This window comes from Lepidochelys kempii, chromosome 3, assembly GCF_965140285.1.
Source record: "Lepidochelys kempii isolate rLepKem1 chromosome 3, rLepKem1.hap1, whole genome shotgun sequence".
Classification (NCBI taxonomy): Eukaryota; Metazoa; Chordata; order Testudines; family Cheloniidae; genus Lepidochelys; species Lepidochelys kempii.
In genome coordinates this window covers 191,064,528-191,084,877 of record NC_136382.1, presented here as the reverse complement: position 1 = coordinate 191,084,877, position 20,350 = coordinate 191,064,528, and the positions used below count along the sequence as shown (strand labels likewise).

The 20,350-nt window shown below is 40.9% G+C and overlaps 1 protein-coding gene across 1 annotated transcript in view; it reads right to left on the bottom strand.

The window, feature by feature from the left end:
• The window catches only part of PAPOLG (poly(A) polymerase gamma), a 58,344-nt gene that overhangs the window by 13,146 nt on the left and 24,848 nt on the right, over positions 1-20,350 (bottom strand). Inside the window, exons 9-15 of the mRNA XM_073335310.2 lie at positions 10,149-10,287; positions 9,893-9,965; positions 9,703-9,823; positions 9,143-9,227; positions 7,925-7,978; positions 2,504-2,623; positions 1,960-2,069 (exon numbers count right to left, since the gene is read on the bottom strand). Coding sequence (XP_073191411.1) covers positions 1,960-2,069; positions 2,504-2,623; positions 7,925-7,978; positions 9,143-9,227; positions 9,703-9,823; positions 9,893-9,965; positions 10,149-10,287 — 702 coding nt within the window. The remainder of the gene's footprint in view (positions 1-1,959; positions 2,070-2,503; positions 2,624-7,924; positions 7,979-9,142; positions 9,228-9,702; positions 9,824-9,892; positions 9,966-10,148; positions 10,288-20,350) is intronic.

Genomic DNA, 20,350 nt, shown 5'->3' with positions numbered 1-20,350 from the left:
CACAAAAACATCCATAACAGCATAGGTGGCGACTGGGTTGCTCTGCACCAACTGGTAGCCAAGCTGCCGCCTCCTTGCCTCTTTCTCCCCCGCCCCCGAGCGCACCAAGTCTGTTTCTCCCAGCGCTTCCTGCTCCCCTGCCGCCTAACAGTTGTTTAGGACTTTCCAGGAGGGAGAGGGAGGAGCAGGGATGTGGCGCACTCAGGGGAGGAGGCGGGGTAGAGGTGGGGACGTCAAGAACCCACCCGGAAGAGAGGAAGTCAGCGCCCATGCAGAACGCCATCCATAAATGCACTGATATGGGCCAATCGTTATAACAACTTAAATGCAAGAAAAAAATACATAAGTTCACTATTAAAGTTTTAAAGGGAAAAGACAGTTGACATTCAAATAAATACATACACTGCAAAGACTTTGTACAAGTATCAGACAGTCCACTCCTAAGTCTGACAAACTAGCATACTGGGCTTCCACACTAACATTTTCAAATGCTTACACATTTGTATGCCAGATTTCTGCAGGCTTCTCAATTGCTTTAGCCCTCAATGACTTTTGCCCCAAGGAACTGTTAGAAGTTACCATATTATCCAAGCACCACTGCCACCTCACCTCACAACTGAAGTTTAACAAGCACTTTTTCATTACCCATCAGATGCCCACATGGAATTTGACTGAACTTCTCAGACAGAATCATAGAACTGGAAGGGACCTCGAGAGGTCATCTAGTCCAGTTGCCTGCACTCAAGGCAATAAGTTCACCATAGCTCCAACAACATACTGAGAAACTAAGCCAAAGAGCCACGAACCAGATTGCTGCATATACACCAAATGCTGTCAAATGATCAAACTAAAGAAAACAACTGAAAAATAAGAGGGTTTTTTTTTATCGTAGCTTTGGGAATTACTTATAACAATACTAAGTAAAATATCATGGAATTAAATTAAATTAACGTTGTCCCTTCAGACCTACACTTCAGTGGTTCCAACACATCAGAAATGAAAGAAAGGAAGAGTTTATAACCTGATTCTCAAGGTAGCTAGTAAGAAAAGTTGTGTGTTTGTAACATTAGAATAACTCCGTGCTCAAATCTGGAGAAGAGCATTCATGCCCCTACCAATGTAGAAGTGTCCATGACAATAGGTTTTCAGATGTTCAATCTAGTTTTCAGACTCAGATGGGAGTTAGTTCTGAACTATCAATAGTATAGAAATTTTGGGTTCTAAGTTCTTGGTTGCTACTCTTGACAATTCCTATTACAAGTTACATACAACAAGACTGTTCTCATGGTCTTAAGTATGGGTTCCCAAACTTCATGCCCCTTTTTGACTTCCATACATATGATTCAGAGGCACCTATTTCAAGTCACTGGCACCAGCTTTGCTGCCTTTGGCCTAGCAAGTGCATAGTTAACTTCACTGAGCCAGCTGTGCCCACTATGCCAGAGAAGAGGTTCACACATCTACTGTGCTGCTTAAGTTTTAGGTCTTCCCTCATTACCCACTCTGGTACATGGACAGAATGTGTATTTTAATTGTTTTACAGGTAGCGCTGATGTTACTGATTTTTCTGCCACTAAAAAAAATAAAATAAAAAAATATGATGGACGTAAATAGTGTCATTTTTACAAGTCTAGCAGAACTCTTTAGTGTAAGAGGCTATAGAGTGCTTCAATTCAGGTCTTCACCATGTTCCTCATATGGTTTGTGTATCTGACAAGGAATGCACCTTCTTACTTATTGTATGGCTATAGCAGGTATACATCCAAGATAGATATCTGTTTTGTGGGCAAAATAGAAAGTTTACTATTTTAAAATTAAGCCTCCACATGCTCTGTGCCTAGACCTTCACCATAACTATCCTGGAGGAGGAAGAGTTTATTGATTATATTAGCTATTTAGATCATCTTGTAAGAGTCAAACTAAAAACCATACCAAGACTAAAGTGAAATATAAGCTTACCTGTATCTGTGAATGATTGTATATCATACGTTAAGTCAATGTTAACACTTTCTGCATTTTCCATTTTCCTAAAAATTATTCCAAGGAACCACATGGATACATAGTTGCTCCTTTAAAAACAATAATAAAAAAAATCACTGATGTGTCTCATTTGTGTGTCAATGTCAGTTCTATTTGGATGTTCCCAATTTAACTTCAGGAACTGGATTAAACAAAATAATCTCCATCATTTACCTGTTCATTATTATAGAGTTGCAGATTAAATCTGCATTTTAGTACTTATGTGTTTTGGTATACTAGTCAGAGGTACAATATTTCACTCATTCTTAAATGTTATGACATGTTCAGATTGCCTTTTCTTGAAGATACACAGCTGTGAAACAATGTTTGATTAGCTTGAAATACCTCCACATGCATTCTTGCAAGATATCTACAATGACTGAAGACTAGCAGATTTCAATTTAATTTTAACAGGGACCAAACTACCACATTCTTAAACTTTAAAAAAAAAAAGAAAGAAAAGAAAAAAAAAAACTTAACTTACTCTTTGCAATGTTCCTTGTTGCCAGGGAAAGACTGAGGATTAACATGTGCAAGGTTTATAAATTCATTTCTCTCCAAGTTCCCAACGAGTACACGAATTTTAGATTCAACTAGACCAACCCTAATAAAAACATCAGGTGTTAGGTTAGTTTGGTTTTAATGAATCAGGCACAATACAATAGTTTGAACTACCAGTTAGAATTTAAAAAGCGTAAAATACCAGTCCAATCAACCCAACATGACAGGGAGCTTAGTAGGATTTAAATATAGCAACCCAAGGCTGGATCTCTCAAGATGTATGTTCACTTTAATTAGGACTGGAGGAAGTTCCCTTTAGACAATAAATATTGCTTTACATGATTGAAAACCTCGTGACAAGTTCATGATAACCATTATCCTCTAAAGGAGTTAAATACGGCCCTTACCATTCTAGCCATCAAGGGGTTGTGGGATCAAGATCCTAGGTTGCAAGTTTAACACTGTTTGGTTGGATCGCAGGTAGGCAGAAAAGTCAGTTTGAAGCAAACTATGCTTGGAAAGGTACCTTAGTTTGTAGCTCAAGAGGTCACGGGAGGATTGTGTTTTGAGAACTGCACTTCAGAGCTTTTTAGCTGGAAGAGCAGAGTTCTTGCTAGAGCTAAGTAGAGAAAGATAGTTCTGCTTCTGGAGTATTTAGACATTTTGAAATTTGATCTTGTTCTGATTTGGAAGGTAAGCAAAAAATGCAGAATTCTCTGTAAAAGGGAAAGAAGTGGTATACTTGGGTTCTGTCGGAGCTTCTCCTGGGTCCCATCAGAACCTTGCCTAAATCTAACCAAAATGTTTAGTTTTCACCAACAAACTGTTTTGTTGGCATTTTCCCAATTCGCTCCAGCTGTCTGTCCTTGTGAAAGCGTAGGAAGAATGGTTTCAGAGTAACAGCCGTGTTAGTCTGTATTCGCAAGAAGAAAAGGAGTACTTGTGGCACCTTAGAGACTAACCAATTTATTTGAGCATGAGCTTAGCTGTAGCTCACAAAAGCTCATGCTCAAATAAATTGGTTAGTCTCTAAGGTGCCACAAGTACTCCTTTTCTTTTTGTAGGAAGAATGTCTTCCTATCCAAACCAAGAGCAAAGTCTGTAAGCAGGATAAGGGCAGAATAACCCAAGTTATTCTGGAACACACTTAACATTATGTTGAAGACCTGAACAGTAGCAGTTTTCCTCAGTTACTTAAAGGAATACTGTTAACTTGAAGCCAGTTTAAAAAAAAATTTCTAGTCAATTCCATACATTTCAAAGAATTCAGGTACTGTATTGACCCCTGAACCCACCTGAAAATTGTTTGACTAGGAAAATAAAATTTAAAAACTCCTATGGCAGTGTGGAACAAACAAAAAGAAAGAAAGCCTGTACAGAAAGTGATGTCAAATGACAAACTGACTAATTTCCCCTCTCTCTTTAATACTTCAGCATAACTATTGCATGAACCAGTAAGTTTAAGAAGTCACAAACTGAATTAAATTCATGGTATCAGGTAAAGTGTTAAGGACAAGTTTGGTCTTTTTCTTGTCCTTATGTTCCTTTATTACATAAAGAGTGATTTTAAAGTATATATATTTATTTCCTTGTTGTTAGAATTTGTTATTGTACATAAATAATTGTTTCATCATACATTAGAACTAACATAAATTAGATATCAATCATGCTATAATTAAAAATATACATAGATCATGTCAAAAGAAACTCCCTAAGTGTATGGTAATAGTTGTTAGCCAATACATATATGTTAGGCACAGTATACATTACATTAATTGGTATTATGTACTCAGTGTTAATAGAATATGTATAGGCATTGGGAAGTTATATTAATTGGATGTATTATACTCTTCCCACAATTCTATTCACCCATGTCAAATATCCCACAACACTGCAAAGCTGAAGTCAGTTTTGGCATTAGAAAATAAGAAGCCTGTCAAAGCCAAAATACACCAATGGTGTGTCCTAGAGGTAAATCCTAATCTGTTCTAAGTCCAACTGGTTTGGAATGTGGTTTCCAAAACAGAGATAATGAAAGGTACAGAACAACAACATGTTAAGGAACTGGTGGGCTGGATTGTAGGTGACATATAAAGTGCTTTTAAAAAACTTGTAAACAGTCATGATATAAATGGAGGTAATTTTGGAGGTGCTTCTTCAACTCACACTTACTGCATAAGGTGAACATGCTTCAAGGTAAGAATTGCTTCCTGAAAGGTGGGTATGTAATGTCTCCTTTTTATATTGCATTGTTTGTCTATAGGCTATAGATTTTTGGTTAGATTTGGTTATTTGGGCTTGAACATTTTTCAAATTGAACCAAAAATACAGTGAAACAATCAGTTATATTGTTAATCAACACAGCACAAGTTATTATCCTCAGAACAGCCATATTTTACAGATGGATTTTGCCCTTGAGTAGCCATGTGAGACAACTATTAGTTCAGTTAAAACAATATTTTATTGAAACTGTGACAAACATATGTTAACTGCATTTATACAGCGTGTTGTAGGTTACTCCTGCCTGCATTAACACACACACACACACACACAAAATGTGCAACAGTTAGGGTTGCTACACTCAGACCTGACTCAAATCCACAAAAACAGAGAAATGGATAAGCCAACTCAACAGTACATGTCCTCTTTTATACCCAGACCCCTTATTACCACAACTACTTACACTACAAACTTAACTCTGTCCCCTACAGATGCCAGCCTTTCATCACCTCCGAGTTATCCCCTCCCAGTGCATCAAAACACACAACTAGGACAGGGACATTTGGTAGAGGAGTGTGTGAAGGGAAGGTTGGGGGAGCAGCATCTGTGAGTGAATGAATGAATAGTGCTACGTACTGTACTGTTTCGCTGTGTGTGCATGCGAACATACATACATTTTATAAAGAGAAAGCTCCTGTTCTTTTTTAGTGGATGATCAGACCGCCAAGGAAAACAAGACCCAAATTTCATATCCTTCCTATTAAAATGAGAAAAAGCCAAGGCTGCACAGAAAAATCAAAGGGCCTAAAAAGCAGTTTTGTATCAAAAAGCCACTTTTTAGAGCAGCAGCAGAGATTTATGCTCCATTTTAAAACAGAACCCTAACTATGGAGTTTCTAGCAGGGTGCCCCCATTAACTGTTACATGCAGCCTTAACACAGTTAAGCACTTCATTTCAGAAACAAACAAAAATTAATGCTTAACAGGCTATTGTGACATAATACATAGTTTTGGCCTTAAAAATGTTTGATATTTAATATGATATTGTTTGATTGAAATGAGCACATTTGGGTTGTTAGTTACATAACAAAGAGGAGGATATTCTGAAATATGTACCCTATTACCTGGTGTTGCTACACATAAGGTAAATAAACGATCATAACCACACTTCATTAGAACAAATAGAAATAGGTTAGAATATAGCAAATGGTGCCAACCACTTTTTTCTTGAATTGCTATTCTGATATAGTGCTCTCACAAGGAGTCCTGCAGATTAGTTTAAAGCTGCTAGTGTTCTGCAGCCTATTAAAAGCTTATTGCTATACAACTGTTTTTGAATCCTGACTGCCTTCAGATCAAACTCCTTTCCAGTCAGTGCTAAAAGCAAAGCTGTTGGCTTATGGCTAATATAGGAAAAAGTCTTTATCACCATGTTGATGTTTAAATTCTCAGCCTCAGAAGTGTGATCCCACATCTAGATTTCAGAGAAATGGTTGATTATTGAAACACAAGTCCCTATAAGAACAAATCATGTAATATGTTGATACTATAACTACTGAAAAGTTATTTTTGAAACTGAAGCTTACTTGTAAACCGCAGCATACACTTACAATTCAGAAGAAAGTAATTAGGAGAAATCTTGCATTTGGAAAGATATGATTTGAAGAGCCAATTTCATAGTAGTGACTATACAGCTGCATAACATAAGAGGACACCACCACCAAACACCCCCCACTTACTTCAGAGTCACCATTACCAATGAAGATTTTCAGACAGGAGCAAGGTTTACCCAGGGCCAAAAAACAAAAACAGAAAAACACTCAAGAACATTTTTCCTTGTATGCTTTCACATATCACTTATGTCCCAATCCTTTATCATCTTTCAAATCCCTCAAACTTCTGCACAGGCCACCAATACTGATCAGCCAAAATTTACCACCACCTATATTAAAAATGGTTAGTTTTATGATTAAATTGGTCACTTGATGCATTATTGCTCTCAACTGTGTGCTTTAATTGCAAGTTACCTGGTGCTGATAGCATGTCTTCCTCTTGCATACTGCCAGTCGGGCAGCACTTAAACTGCAGATATTGTTTAATCTTACTAGTGCTTATCATTGCTTGTGGTGTTTTGAGAAACCACCCCAGAAGGTTGGAGGTTTAACACTTATCTAAGTTTTCCAAGAGAATTATAGAAAGCTGTCATAAATATAAAGGGAGGGGTAACCACCTTTAAATCCCTCCTGGCCAGAGGAAAAACCCTTTCACCTGTAAAGGGTTAAGAAGCTAGGATAACCTTGCTGGCACCTGACCAAAATGACCAATGAGGAGACAAGATACTTTCAAAGCTGGAGGGGGGGGGAGAAACAAAGGTTCTCTCTGTCTGTGTGATGCTTTTTCCGGGACCAGAGCAGGAATGCAGGTCAGAACTCCCGTAAAAGGGTTAATAAGCAATCTAGTTAGATATGCGTTAGATTCTGTTTTGTGCTGAATGGAATGTATATTCCTGTTTGTGTGTCTTTTTGTCACTTAAAGGTTTTGCCTAGAGGGATTCTCTATGTTTTTAATCTGATTACCCTGTAAGGTATTTACCACCCTGATTTTACAGAGGTGATTCTTTTACTTTTTCTTCAATTAAAATTCTTTTTAAGAATCTGATTGCTTTTTCATTGTTTTTATGATCCACAGGTTTGGGCCTGTGTTCACCTATGCAAATTGGTGAGGATTTTTATCAAGCCTTCCCCAGGAAAGGGGGTGTAGGGTTTGGGAGGATTCGGGGGGGGAGGGGAGGGAAAGACGTTTCTAAGCAGGCTCTTTCCCTGTTATATATTTATTAGACGCTTGGTGGTGGCAGCAATAAAGTCCAGGGGCAAAAGGTAAAATAGTTTGTACCTTGGGGAAGTTTTAACCTAAGCTGGTAAAAATAAGCTTAGGGGGGGTTTCATGCAGATCCCCACATCTGTACCCTAGAGTTCAGAGTGGGGAAGGAACCTTGACAAAAGCTTTTTAACATTTAGCACCTACACCTTTGTGTTCAAATACACTACAGTAGTTAATTCCAAGTTGAATAGTTTTAAACAAAGAAGAGTTTAGTGCTCCACCATTTTCTCCAATACATGAAGAAAATCCAACTCTAAACCATGTTTCAAGTGAAAGAATAAACCCATATTTAAGAATGACTTACCATTCTAAATGATTCTCTTCAGTAGAGGCACTAGCAGTCAACACAATATAATGCCTGAAAAACATTAAAATATTTAGCCTGTCTCTGGGATCAGAAAGTTTAGTTGCCAAACTCAGAATAGAAAACTCACTGCAACAATTCCAAGACTTCTTGACATGAAAAGTCATGGATCATACTTTCCCAGAACTATGAAGAATAAATCTACGCTGGGTAGCTGTGTAACTGAAAACAGATAGAAAGATCACATTCCACTGAACCAAAAACATATACATGCAATTTACTCTTGTATTAGTTCATTAATGTATTATTATATCTAACTGCTTAACCACCCATCATCTAGCATTATACTATATTTTAACGAAGGAGCAATCCTAAAACACTAATGCAGTTTGAAAGTTTAATCTCTCCAAACCAATGGAATATTTTAACTCTTCTAGGATGGCTCTTAAAAGAACTCTAGTTACGTAGAACAAGAATGCTTTCTTCCTTTGGGATCGGCACTAATGTGTCTAGGGGTATATCTACACACTTATGGAGATATGTAAAGACATAAATACATACCTGTACATATGTACAGACACCGCATGCCCTGCTAGCGTGGGTATGGCTTATTAGAGTAAGTGTTCTAACACACCTGAAGCCCCAGGGTATACACCCTACATGGCTCCCACACCCATGCAGTGTTTCCCACATCTACACTACTATTTTTAGCTGCATAGTGTCCCCGCTGCTGGAGCCCTTCACTGCCACATGTAGCTACACGTGTAGTGCCTGTACGCTGCATGCCACCATAAGACTAGACAAACTAGGAATTATGCTCTTTAGGGTGAGCTAAGTATGCTTCCTCATATGTTTAGGATAAATTTGGGGTAATGGTTCAGCTATTTCAGCCTAAATGGAAATAAGCCTCTTCCAATTCCCTTTTCTTCAAGCTATTTTCAAGCCACATTTAGAGGTACTGAAAACATTTCTGCATAGTATAAAAGTTACAGGTTTTCTTACTGAAGAGTAGTGTGCATTTTACTTTTACTGCATTCTAATTCACTAGGTAGAATAGGGATGGGAGAAAATGAAGTCCCTATAAGCAAACAGCAAGTTATGGTAGTTGTACTAACCTGAAATTTTTTCCTTTTTTTAAAATCAGAGAGCAAAAAATTTATTCCAATTGCATTGTAGTTCAAAATATTTCAGACAGACAGACAATGGATTCATACATACTTGTACTTCTGAAAAAAGATCGGGGGTTCAAGGAGTTTTGGCCAGTCTGATTTTCCTTGGAGAATTTCATCTGTGACAGCAAGACCTATGTTTTTTTTTTAAAAAAAAAAAATTGCTATGTTTGATTTTTGTAGACAGTTAACCTGACCAGGTAAGCATATTAAATTTCTACCCAGATCTTGGATACCAAGTCCTTTGAGATCTATGTATGAAAAAAGCTATATGAAAGCTAGGAATCATCATCATCCTGCGCGGTTAACTAAAGGATAGAACAAATGGGAATTCCTGCCACTACACAGAACTGGGTCACCTACTACTGTAATCTCAATACACTTTGGAAAGTTGACCCTGCATCACCATGCTAGTCCAAACTGATTCCTAGAAATGAGAAACAGAAGAGATGTAGTTCATCTGTTCCATCCTCCTGCCAGTGCCGGATTGGTCCTCACAGCATATAAATGTGTTTTCTTCTAAAGGAAGAAAATTTTTACTTGGCATCTATTTATTTTGGCTCATTTTTAGATCATGTAAAAAGTATGGAGAGGTTTGAAATGCATTACCTTGCTTGAACTCCTCTACCATTACTGCTCGTGTTGAAGTAGACACATTATACGTAGAGTTCTGCTGCGGATAGGCTGGCGTGATTATGGGCATTAGATGATATCGGTCAGATGGGTTTACCTATGGCATTAGAATGGTTCCATTAGTGTGTTTAAAGTGATTATAAATTAAGAAAAGAAATCTACATACCCTAGGGTCCCAGACTGGCAAATTTAGATTGCTATCTTCAGGTTGTTTGAGCAACACAGGATTTGGCCATTCCCTGTACAAGAGACCAAAGAATGACTATCACGTATAGTTTTGTCCATGTAAAGTAATTTTTCTTTAAAATTACACAAAATGAAGACAATTTAGCTTAAGTCTAGTTAAGTGTAGAACTAGTTTGACAAGACAATGCTTAGCTAATTTTGGAGGGGGGGGCTATGAGAAGTGTTTAAAAACTTACCATTTTGAAAAAATTAGGAAGAATTTGTGAACAAGAGTAGATGCCAATGCATTTGGATAGAGCTGACATGTTCTTGCTACCAGCATCGCCCAGGAAACACCACCAAGAAATCCCAACACATTGGAATAAATACCACGTCCTAGAATATACACATTTTAAAGTTAGCCTTTATTTTTAAAGTGTGCAAGTACGGTTCTTTCCAAAAACTTAGAGCTCTAGAAAATATTTAACAAAACTGATTACAACCCAATCTTTACAGATTATACTTAATTATATTACGTCTACTTATTCCCATTTAAGTGCCAAAAAAGATATTTGATTCCAGTTTCCCCGTCTCTCAAGGTAAGATATACTGAAGGCCCCATACACATACTTCCAATTTGCAGAACCAGAGGGCTCTTTGGCTGTGCTCATTTTGCACTGATTCTTGCACTGTTCTGGCGGCTGGAGAGGGGAGCCTTTAAAATTTGCCTTCCTTTTCTAGACTTGGGGGCTGATGGGCCTGAACCACATCATATGAATACAGACAAGAGACTGAGCAAAATCCACATATGAAAGTGTTGACAGCACATTTGTAGCTGCTTTAGTCAATGAGCATTTTCATTAGTGTTTTCCAGGCAGCCTTGCTCAGACCCCAGTTATGCCAGGGAAGGAAAGCATTTGTAGCCAGATTCAACAACTCATCTCCCCGACTTCACAGGATTTCAGTGCCATCCAAGTCCTGCTCAGAGACTAGAGCTGGTCAACATTTTGACAGAGGCCTACTAAGAATTTTCTCATTACATTTTTGAAAGTTTTGCCAGTTTTGGATCAGCACTATCTGAGATCCCTCCTATCAAGGCAGACTGCAATTCTTTCCCATCTCAAAGATGTTTCTCAAGTTAACAGTTTGGTGCACATGATTACCCATGAACTTTTCCATCCTAATCTTGTCTTATTTCAGACTAACCAAGATCATGGGCTAGATATCGTAATTTTCATTCAAAGACCAAAAGCGGATCTCAGAACACTTCACATTGTCCATAGGCAAGACAAAATAATTAACCATTACTATCACAAAGCAGCAACAAGTCTAGAACAGTAACAGTTCTCAGTCATCCATTTAAACATTAGCCAGATTCAATGGTTTACTTTTAGAAGTCAGTGAAGATAAAGCCTGTTCAGGTCAGTAGAGTCATCTGTCAAACATCCAGTTTACTGCTCCCCAAATTGCAATTTCTTTCAATTCCCATAACATTTATTCTGAAGGCACTTTCTTTGTGTCTTTTTGTTGTTGTTATACATGAAGGTTACTCACTTGTAACCCAATTTCTCTGACACTAACTCTGCATATTCACTTTCGTGATGTGCCATCTGATGGAACTTTCTGGTAATACGGCCAGTGAGTGCCCACAAGCCCCTCCTCCTAGTCCCCTCAGTGTTCAAGCATGTTGTAAGGGCGTGGCCATAAAAAGGAGCATTGTGTGAGCACTTGCTCAGTTCCCCCCCACAGCTAGTGCCAAGTACAGTGGTATTACTCAGGACTCTACGGAAGAGGGGAAGATGTGTGGACAGCATGAAAATGCAGCGTCCATCTGGAAGAACTCCGGTTACCTTCATTCCTTCTTTGAAGGTCCTCTGCATAGCCTCACTCTTGGGGTAGTTTGACAAGCAATATTCAGCAAAGGATGGAGGGACACAAGGTCCTAATTAAATAGAGATTGAAACATCACCCTGCCAAACTGAGCATCAGATCTACCAGATAAATCTAAAAGCATAAAATTTCGTGAAAGTATGAACTGAACCCCAAAGTGGCAGCTTTGCATATCTCAATAAGGGCATCATATCTAAAATACAATTAGTAGAGATAGTTCTGAGACCCAGTGCTGGAGAGAGAAGATCTCTTATAATTTTAATACTCAATTTCAATAACCAATCTAGACAATGTTGGCACAGAAAAAGCATGGTGTTTGCAATTTTCAGCACAGCAAGTGAACAGTTTTGGAGAAAATCCTAAATTCCGCAGTCAGACAGTAAAATAAGGAGCTTTTAAAATCTAAATAATGCAATCCAGATTCACTTATCAACATGAGGTTGAGGAGGGAGAGAAAGATAAATTGATTTTCATGTTAACCAATCAATTAGTTTAGAGAGAAATCTGGGGTGAGGCTTAAGTGCCTCCTTGTCTTTACAGAAAATTGTAAGAGGAGGGCCAGCCATCAAGGCCTACAGTTAACTGGGGGCTTGTCTACACTTGCAAGTTTGTTGCCAAAAACTGGGGTTTTGGCGACAAAACAGCAATAGCGTACACACTGCAAGGTCACCTTTTTCAGAACCCCCCTCCCCCAGTTTTGGCGACAAAAAACTTCTACCCCCTGCAAGAGACTTTTGTCTTTCCCCCCGTCCCTTTATTGTCAACAGCCAGCCAGTCTAGACACCACAGGTTTTACCTCCAATTTTATTGGCCTCCAGGAAACTATCCCACAATTCCCATGCTGCTGCCACTCTGGTCAGCAGTTTGAACTCTGCTGCCCTGCAGCCAACGCGCCCCTTCCCCTTGCAAGCACCAGGACTTTTAAATCTCATTTCCTGCTTGCTGGCTTCCCAGGTGAGCATGGTTGGCTATCGCCCCAAATGTGCTCCCGCTTGGACCAGCACTGAGTTGTTGGATCTGATCAGTATATGGGGAGAGGAGTCTGTTCAGTCTCAGCTGTGAGCGACCCGTAGGAATCAGGACACATATGGGCAAATTTCTCGAGGCTTGTGCGATAAGGGCTACGATCAGGACATGCAGCAGTGCAGAGCGAAGATAAAGGAGCTGAGGCAGGCATACCATAAGGTGAGGGAAGTGAACCATCGCTCCGGTGGTGCGCCAAGACCTGCCGCTTCTATAAGGAGCTGAATGCTATCCTCGGTGGTGACCCCACCTCCATCACCGATAGCCCCGTGGATACTTTGCAGGCAGCAGAAAGAGGGGAATTACCCTGAGAATTACTCAGAATTACCCTGAGGCTGTAATTGTGGATGAAGAAGTCAAGCTAGAAGAGGCTGAGGTGCTCCCAGCAGGGTCACCTGGTGGGGCATGCAGCCAGGAGCTTTCCACTCTAGAAATGCTCAATGTGGAGCAGGAAGCAGATGAGACTCTGGGTAAGTTGCTATGGCTTGTGTAGGGAATTGAAAAGTGGGAGGCAAGTAGTGTGTAGCTAATCTGCATCGCCAAGCAGGGTGTCGATGGACATCGAGACCTGCAGCGAATCCTCTTGAGAGAGGCTCTAGAAAGTTTCCAAGAGGTACTTGATTGCAGCCTTGTTAGGTCCCCCCATTGTAGGTAACTGTATCTTGCCATTTAGCAAAGTGGCACATAGCTGAGCTGCCTATAGACTGGGGTGAAAGCCACAAGCATTCAGAAGCTGAGCCCTGGTTTCCCTAGTCACCCTCATCAGTGAGATGTCAGCCAGCAGGTTGGCTACCTGTGAAAAATTGTGGGATAATTTTAGAATGAGTTCCCTTCAAAACTGCCCTGCAAACCATAATCTTTTTGTCCATACGCACAACTGCCTTTCCACTCCTGAAACTCACCATGATTGGGGTGCTCGTAGAGCTGTGTGCTTGCTCATAGAAATCACTTTCTCGGCAGAAGGTCCGTTTTACTAAAACGTTTCAGTCATTTGCTGGAATAAAACAATCCCTCTTCTGTTCAGCACAGACCTTGAAGACCACATCACGCATCCCCACAGACTGGTTGCGGCAGATAAGAAAAAATCCTTGGCGCAGCAAAGGAGAGATGTTCTGCGAGGTGCTGCAGCGCGATGAGCGACAGACCGGGGCACGGAAAGAGTGCTGGGAAGCCGAAAGGCAGGACAGAAAAGAGACGGCTGCTTTTGCTAGGCAAGCGACAGAGCGGATGGTAAAAGTGATGGAGGATCAGACAAAGATGCTCAAGTCCTTGATACAGCTGCAGACTGAGCAGATCCGAGTTCAAGCACCTCTGCAGCAGATGCACAATTCTTTGCCAATCTCCCCCCCCCACTCCGATGCCCACACATTCCTGTTCACTCCACAGCACTCCTGAGTTTCCCTATCACTCCAGCCCCTCTGATAGCTTGCACAAGGATAGCTGGAGCCACAAACAGTTGTGAGGCTTTACCCTTTTTAACAACAAATAAAGCCTAAGGTATAATGGTACAGCATTTTTATTCTGTATAAAAGCGTATAGCAGTCAATTCACTCTCGGGTACAGGCTTCTAAAGCATTTTGTTGCATGGATCTTGGGCCCCAAAATTGTACATGGATGCAACAGGAAAGCAACTCCAAAGCAGACGTGTTACTGGGGGGGTCTAGCCTGCCATTTAAACACCTCCAGTGAGCTTTCAAACGGCCAAAGGCACATTCGACTACCATGCGGCACCTGCTCAGCCTGTTAAAATGCTCCTTGCTGATGTCCAGGTGCCCTGTGTAAGGTTTCATGGGCCAGGGCTGTAAGTGGTAAGAGGGGTCTACCAGGATTACTATGGGCATTTCCACATCCCCCACCGTGAACTTGTGGTCTGGAAAGAAAGTCCTCGCCTGCAGCTTTCTGTACAGGCCACTGTTCCTGAAGGTACGTACGTCATGCACCTTTCCAGACCAGCCTGCACTGATGTCCATGAAACGCCCCTGGTCATCCACATGTACCTGCAACACCATGGAGAAGTATCCCTTCTGATTGATGTATTCAGAGGCAAGGTGGTCTGGCACTAAAATTGGAATGTGTGCACCATCAATCACCCCGCCAGTTAGGGAAACCCATCTCTGCAAAACCATTCACTATGTCATGCACATTCCCAGAGCCATGGTCCTATGCAGCAGGATGCGATTTATTGCCCTTCACACTTGGAGTAATACAGCCCTAACAGTGGGCTTTCCCCACTCCAAACTGATTTGCGACTGACCGGTAGCAGTCTGGATTCGCCAGCTTCCACAGTGCGACTGCAACACGCTTCTCAATCTGGTGTCCTTGTGCCACAGGTCGGGGGCCAGCTCAGCAAATAGCTCCATGAAGTTTGCTTTACACATCCTAAAGTTCTATACCCACTGATAGTCATCCCACACCTGCATGACAATGTGATCCCACCAATCAGGGCTTGTTTCCCTAGCCCAAAAGGGATGCTCTACCATATGCAGCTGATCTGTGAATGCACAAAGCACCGATAAGTTGCTGCCATTCCTATCACACTCAGCTGCCTGCAATTCATCCTCTTAACTTTGCGAGTAACTGTGTTGCCATGCGTGATGTCCTCACGACAGCTAACAGCGCATAGGAGAGAAGTACAGGATCCATCCCCTCTCACTGCAGATGCTGGCAGGCACTACAAAAGAATGACGGTTGGAAAAACAGTGCGAAAGAAAACCAGAAACCATTGGAGGGGTGGGACACAAAGTAGTGCATGACCATATATTTTGCACATCCCAGGATGCACGGCGCTTCGTTTCTGCATTCCCACAACACCTAGCGACAGATGGTGTTGCCAGGTGGTGTTGCCAGGCATTGTGGGATACATATCCACAGGCCATTGCTCTCACTGTCAACAAAGGTGCCCCAAATGTGGACATGATCTGTCGACAGAGGGAGCAAATGTAGACACTTTGGCAACTTTATTTTGTCAATTTTTCCTTGTCGACATTAGCTTCATTGACAAAACTCGCTAGTGTAGAAAAGCCCTCATTCTTCTAGCTGAAGAGATTGCTATTATAAAGGCTTTTTTTAATGGAGAGATGAAACAATGAACAATTTGAGAGATGTCTAAATGTATATAGTCATAAAATGTATTAATGCCAAATTTAGATAACCATGGAGGAACTGGATTTCTTAATAATGGATAGAAGAGCAAAAAACCTCTAAAACTGTTTTTAAAAACAGTCAAGTGAAAATATAGATTACACCATCAATAGAATTATGAAAGGTGGCTATTTCCACTAGATGGACCTTAAGCAAAGAAATAGACAAACTCACATTTTAGGTGTACTAGATATTCTAAAATACATTGAATTGGAGCAGATACTGGATCAATAGCCTTATCAGACATATCTTCCATTTAAAATCAGAACATTTTCTAATTGACTGTTTCCTAGAATTAGGACATGCTGCACTTCTACAGAAGAAGATCTTTCTAGATCTGTTAAAGTCCTATTGCCCAAAGCAGTTAGATGTAACAATTGGAGAGCTAGGTAAAGAACTCTCCCTCCCTGCTGGGACAATAGGGCTGATGTTACTGGTAGAAGTTTGCATTTCCCCTTGGAAAGAAGAATTAGGTGCATCTACCATTGCGGTCTCAGCCAAAATTATGCAAGTTGCTCTGGCATGGCTAAGTTTGATAGATCTTTTTCACTACCTTTAACAGTGTGAAAGGAGGAAAGTTAACTGGTCCCCCAGCAGAGAAAAAAGGCATCTGTCACGAATATGCAAGCCTTCTCTTGAACAAAAACAAAGGAATTTTGTATTTAACCTGGTGCAAAAATATCCATGTCCAGAAAGTTGCAAAGGCTGAAAATGTCCTGAACTACTGAGTCCTTTACTAAGCACTCAAGCATCTTAGTCTAATCTCTGTTCAGCTTGCCCGTGAGCTGCTTGTGAGTTCCCACTACGTGCAGGGCAATCAGAGACTGTAGAATACACCAGTTCCATAGCTTTCTTGCCTCCTTGCAAAGCTGAGATGAACATGCCCCTCCCTGTTGGTTCACATAATACATTGCTGACATATTTGTGGTGACTTGAACCACCCTGTCCTGTACCTGTAGAAGGAATGACTTGACAGCCAGAAGGATGGCCTTCAGTTCTAACATTCATGTGCAAGTGTGACTCAAGGAGTCCAGAGACCTTGAATAGATTGAGATACCCCTTCCTCATCCCTTCTTGGATGCATTTGATGTAGCTATTGCAGGAATGTAGGGGAGGTAGAATGATACTCCAAGAGCATTCTCTAGGCTCAACCACCACATTAGAGAGGCTAGTGGCTTTTTTGGGAAATGGTGATTACTTCGAACATACTGTCCAGCTCTAGGATTGGTCTGGGAATCCCTTTTTCTTTGGAATCAGAAAAAATTGTAAATAAACCCCTTGGTTCCAGAACTTTTCTAGGACCCCCTCTATTGCTCCTGCTTGTAACAGAGTTTGTATTTGTGTTCTTAGTACCCTCTTGTGAGATAGACCCCCTAGAAAGGGAGGAGTGGGAGGTTTTTGAGGAGGAAGGTATTCAAATTGGATAGTATAAGCCTTCCTTTATGTCTAACATTCGCCTGTTTGAAGTGATATTTTTACGACTCATGGAATTCTGAGACAAGGATAGAATGATCCAGGCTTGGTTCACAGATCTCAAACCTCATGTCAAACTGGCTATGTCTTTGTTGCCTTATGTTAGGCTGCAGAAGAATTCTTCATCCTCCTCTGATGTTTAAAGGCTCTCTTCCTCTGCTAAGACAAAGGAGGACTGTTGTTGATGCTGATACTGTTTGAGTGTAGTAAGAGGAAGGTGGGTAGTAATGCTTACGATATCTAAACATGGGACCAGGTGACTAAAGGATTGAAACCGTCCCAGTGATCTTGCAGAAAACAGTTTCTTTTGTCTTTTCTATAACTTCATCAGTTTTGACTACATAACTAGTCACCCTTAAAAGGAAGATCCTCTGTTCTAGGCTGTGTCCGGAGGCAGAGAGGAAGATCTTAGTCACACATCTGCAGAGATCAGTGAACGAAGAAACTGATCCGGATGCAGTGTCCGATACCTCAGATGATTCTTTAAGTGCATGCTTTATGATGTTTTGACTTTTTAGGAGGGCATTAGCTAGTTTTGTTGATCTCTGGAAGATTTTTTAGTGAAAAGGGAGATAGTGTCCCCAAAAATGGAATTGGTACCTTGACATGACTGCTTAGTAATTGGCCAGTCATGTTCAATTTTCTTCCTAGAGAATTAACTCTTACTCCTTATCAAAGAGGGGAAAATGATCAGTTTTGGATCATTTGACCACAGCTGATGCAACAAGTCAGTCAGTTAAGAGGAAGGTGTAGAGGAAAACAGAAGGATCTTTCCTAAGGAATCTGATATGACTTGTCAGCTTTCTTTGAAACTGGCTGATAGGAAGAAGGGTTTGACCATATTGATTTATCTGGTTCCCAAAGTCCATCTAGTATTGGTAAAGGTACTGGATTTCCTGAAGTGGTATCTAAAATGTCAAAAACTGGGTGGGTGACCTCTTCGAAAGCCACTGAAGGTAAAAATGGTTCTCTGTTGGTCTTCAAAATGTGAGTGCAGATACATATTCCACTCAGGTGTGTCAGTGGGCCCAGCACACTGAAGCTGGTGACCTTTCCTTAGTACTACCTGTCAGGGTGGCGCTCTGGCCCCTCATAGCTCTCCACCGGCTATTTAAGTACAGCACCATCCTGACCTTCCTTAGTTCCTTCGCACTGAACATCAAACTGAGACAGAGTGGGTCGTGGACTAGACATCTACACCCACATACCAGTTAAAGTACAAGTAGGTAACAGTTTTTTCTTTGAGTGGTTGCAGATTTTTTTTATTCCACTCACTTGACTCACAAGTCAAGAAGGACTTGGGGCTCAGTCTACTTAAAGAACAACTGCAGAACTTTCCCAAACTTCCCAAAGTTTCATGTGATCTAGATGCAGTTGTAACAGCATAGTACTTAGTAAAAATATGCACTGAAGGCCATGTAGTGGCCTTGCAAATATCCAATATCAAAACATTGCTGAGGAATCATAGATTAGGGTTGGAAGAGACCTCAGGAGGTCATCTAGTCCAACCCCCTGCTCAAAGCAGGACCAACCCCAACTAAATCACCCCAGCCAGGGCTTTGTCAAGCCGGACCTTAAAAACCTCGAAGGATGGAGATTCCACTATCTCCCTAGGTAACCCATTCCAGTGCTTCACCACCCTCCTAGTGGAAAAGAGTTTCCCAATATCCAGCTTAAGTCTCCCCCACTGCAACTTGAGACCATTGCTCCTTGTTCTGTCATCTGCCACCACGGAGAACAGCCGAGCTCCATCCTCTTTAGAGCCCCCCTTCAGGTAGTTGAAGGGTGCTATCAAATCCCCCCTCACTCTTTTCTGCAGACTATGCGATTGTTGTAGTCTGAGTCACTCCATATGCCATGGTAAAGCAGGAAGTTATTCACCTGGAAATGGTCTGAAGACTGCCTGACACTTCATCCATCCTGCATAGGAGACAAAGAATCAATGCAATCAATGAGATGGTCTAGCCTTCTCTACATAGAATGCAAAGCATTGTCTCACACGCAACATATGAAGCCGCTGTTCATCTAGACTTGAACATAGCTTAGGAAAGAATACTAATAAGAAAATTGCTCTGTTAATAGCCAACTGTGAAACCACTTCAGAATTTTTTTTTTTTTGAGTGAGGCCTTAGGGTCACTTTATCTTTGAAATACTGCATATATGGAGGTCCTTCCATTAGCGCCTTCCATTTGCTTACTCTCCTTGCAGATGTTATGGCAGTAAAAACAACGATTTTTAATAAAGGAGGGATAGAGAACAAATTGCTAGGGGCTCAAACAGAGGTTCCAGGAGGACAGCCAGTACACTGTTAAGATCCCACAATGGAAGTTTTCTTCAGAGGTGGAAAGAACTACCACAGAGTTAGCAAAAATTTACTTCCACTGAATCAGAGGATGGAATGCAGAGATTGACTATCTGCTTACCAGCAAACAGAAACCTGAGGACTGAAGGTGTAATCTGGTAATCCCAAGTGTCCTGAATGTGGGCTAGACTCATCTGAATTCTCTGAGCTAGTGACCAAACCAAAAAAAATGTTTCCTCTTGGCCAAATCAATGAACACAGTGGAATGTTTTCTATTATTAAGTAAAAGTCACTGGACTGCTTCTGAACAGCATCCTTCCTCTTCACCTACCCATGCAGCATCCACACTGTGAGGTGCAGATTGCCCAGTGCTGGATGCCAAATTTGACCATGGTGTTGAATCAGTAGGTTGGGATACAGCAGAAGATATCTGGAAGGTCAGATAGATTGAGGTAGTTAGAGAACTAACACTGCCTTTACCACAGTGATGCAACGAGTATCAGTTTGGCATAATCTAACTTCAGTTTGAGAATAACTTGAGGAATGAGTGGGATTGGCTTGGGGAAGGCATACATCATTGCTAATCCCCAGTTCAGATGGAAGGCATCAGTTAAAGAGACTGGACTGAG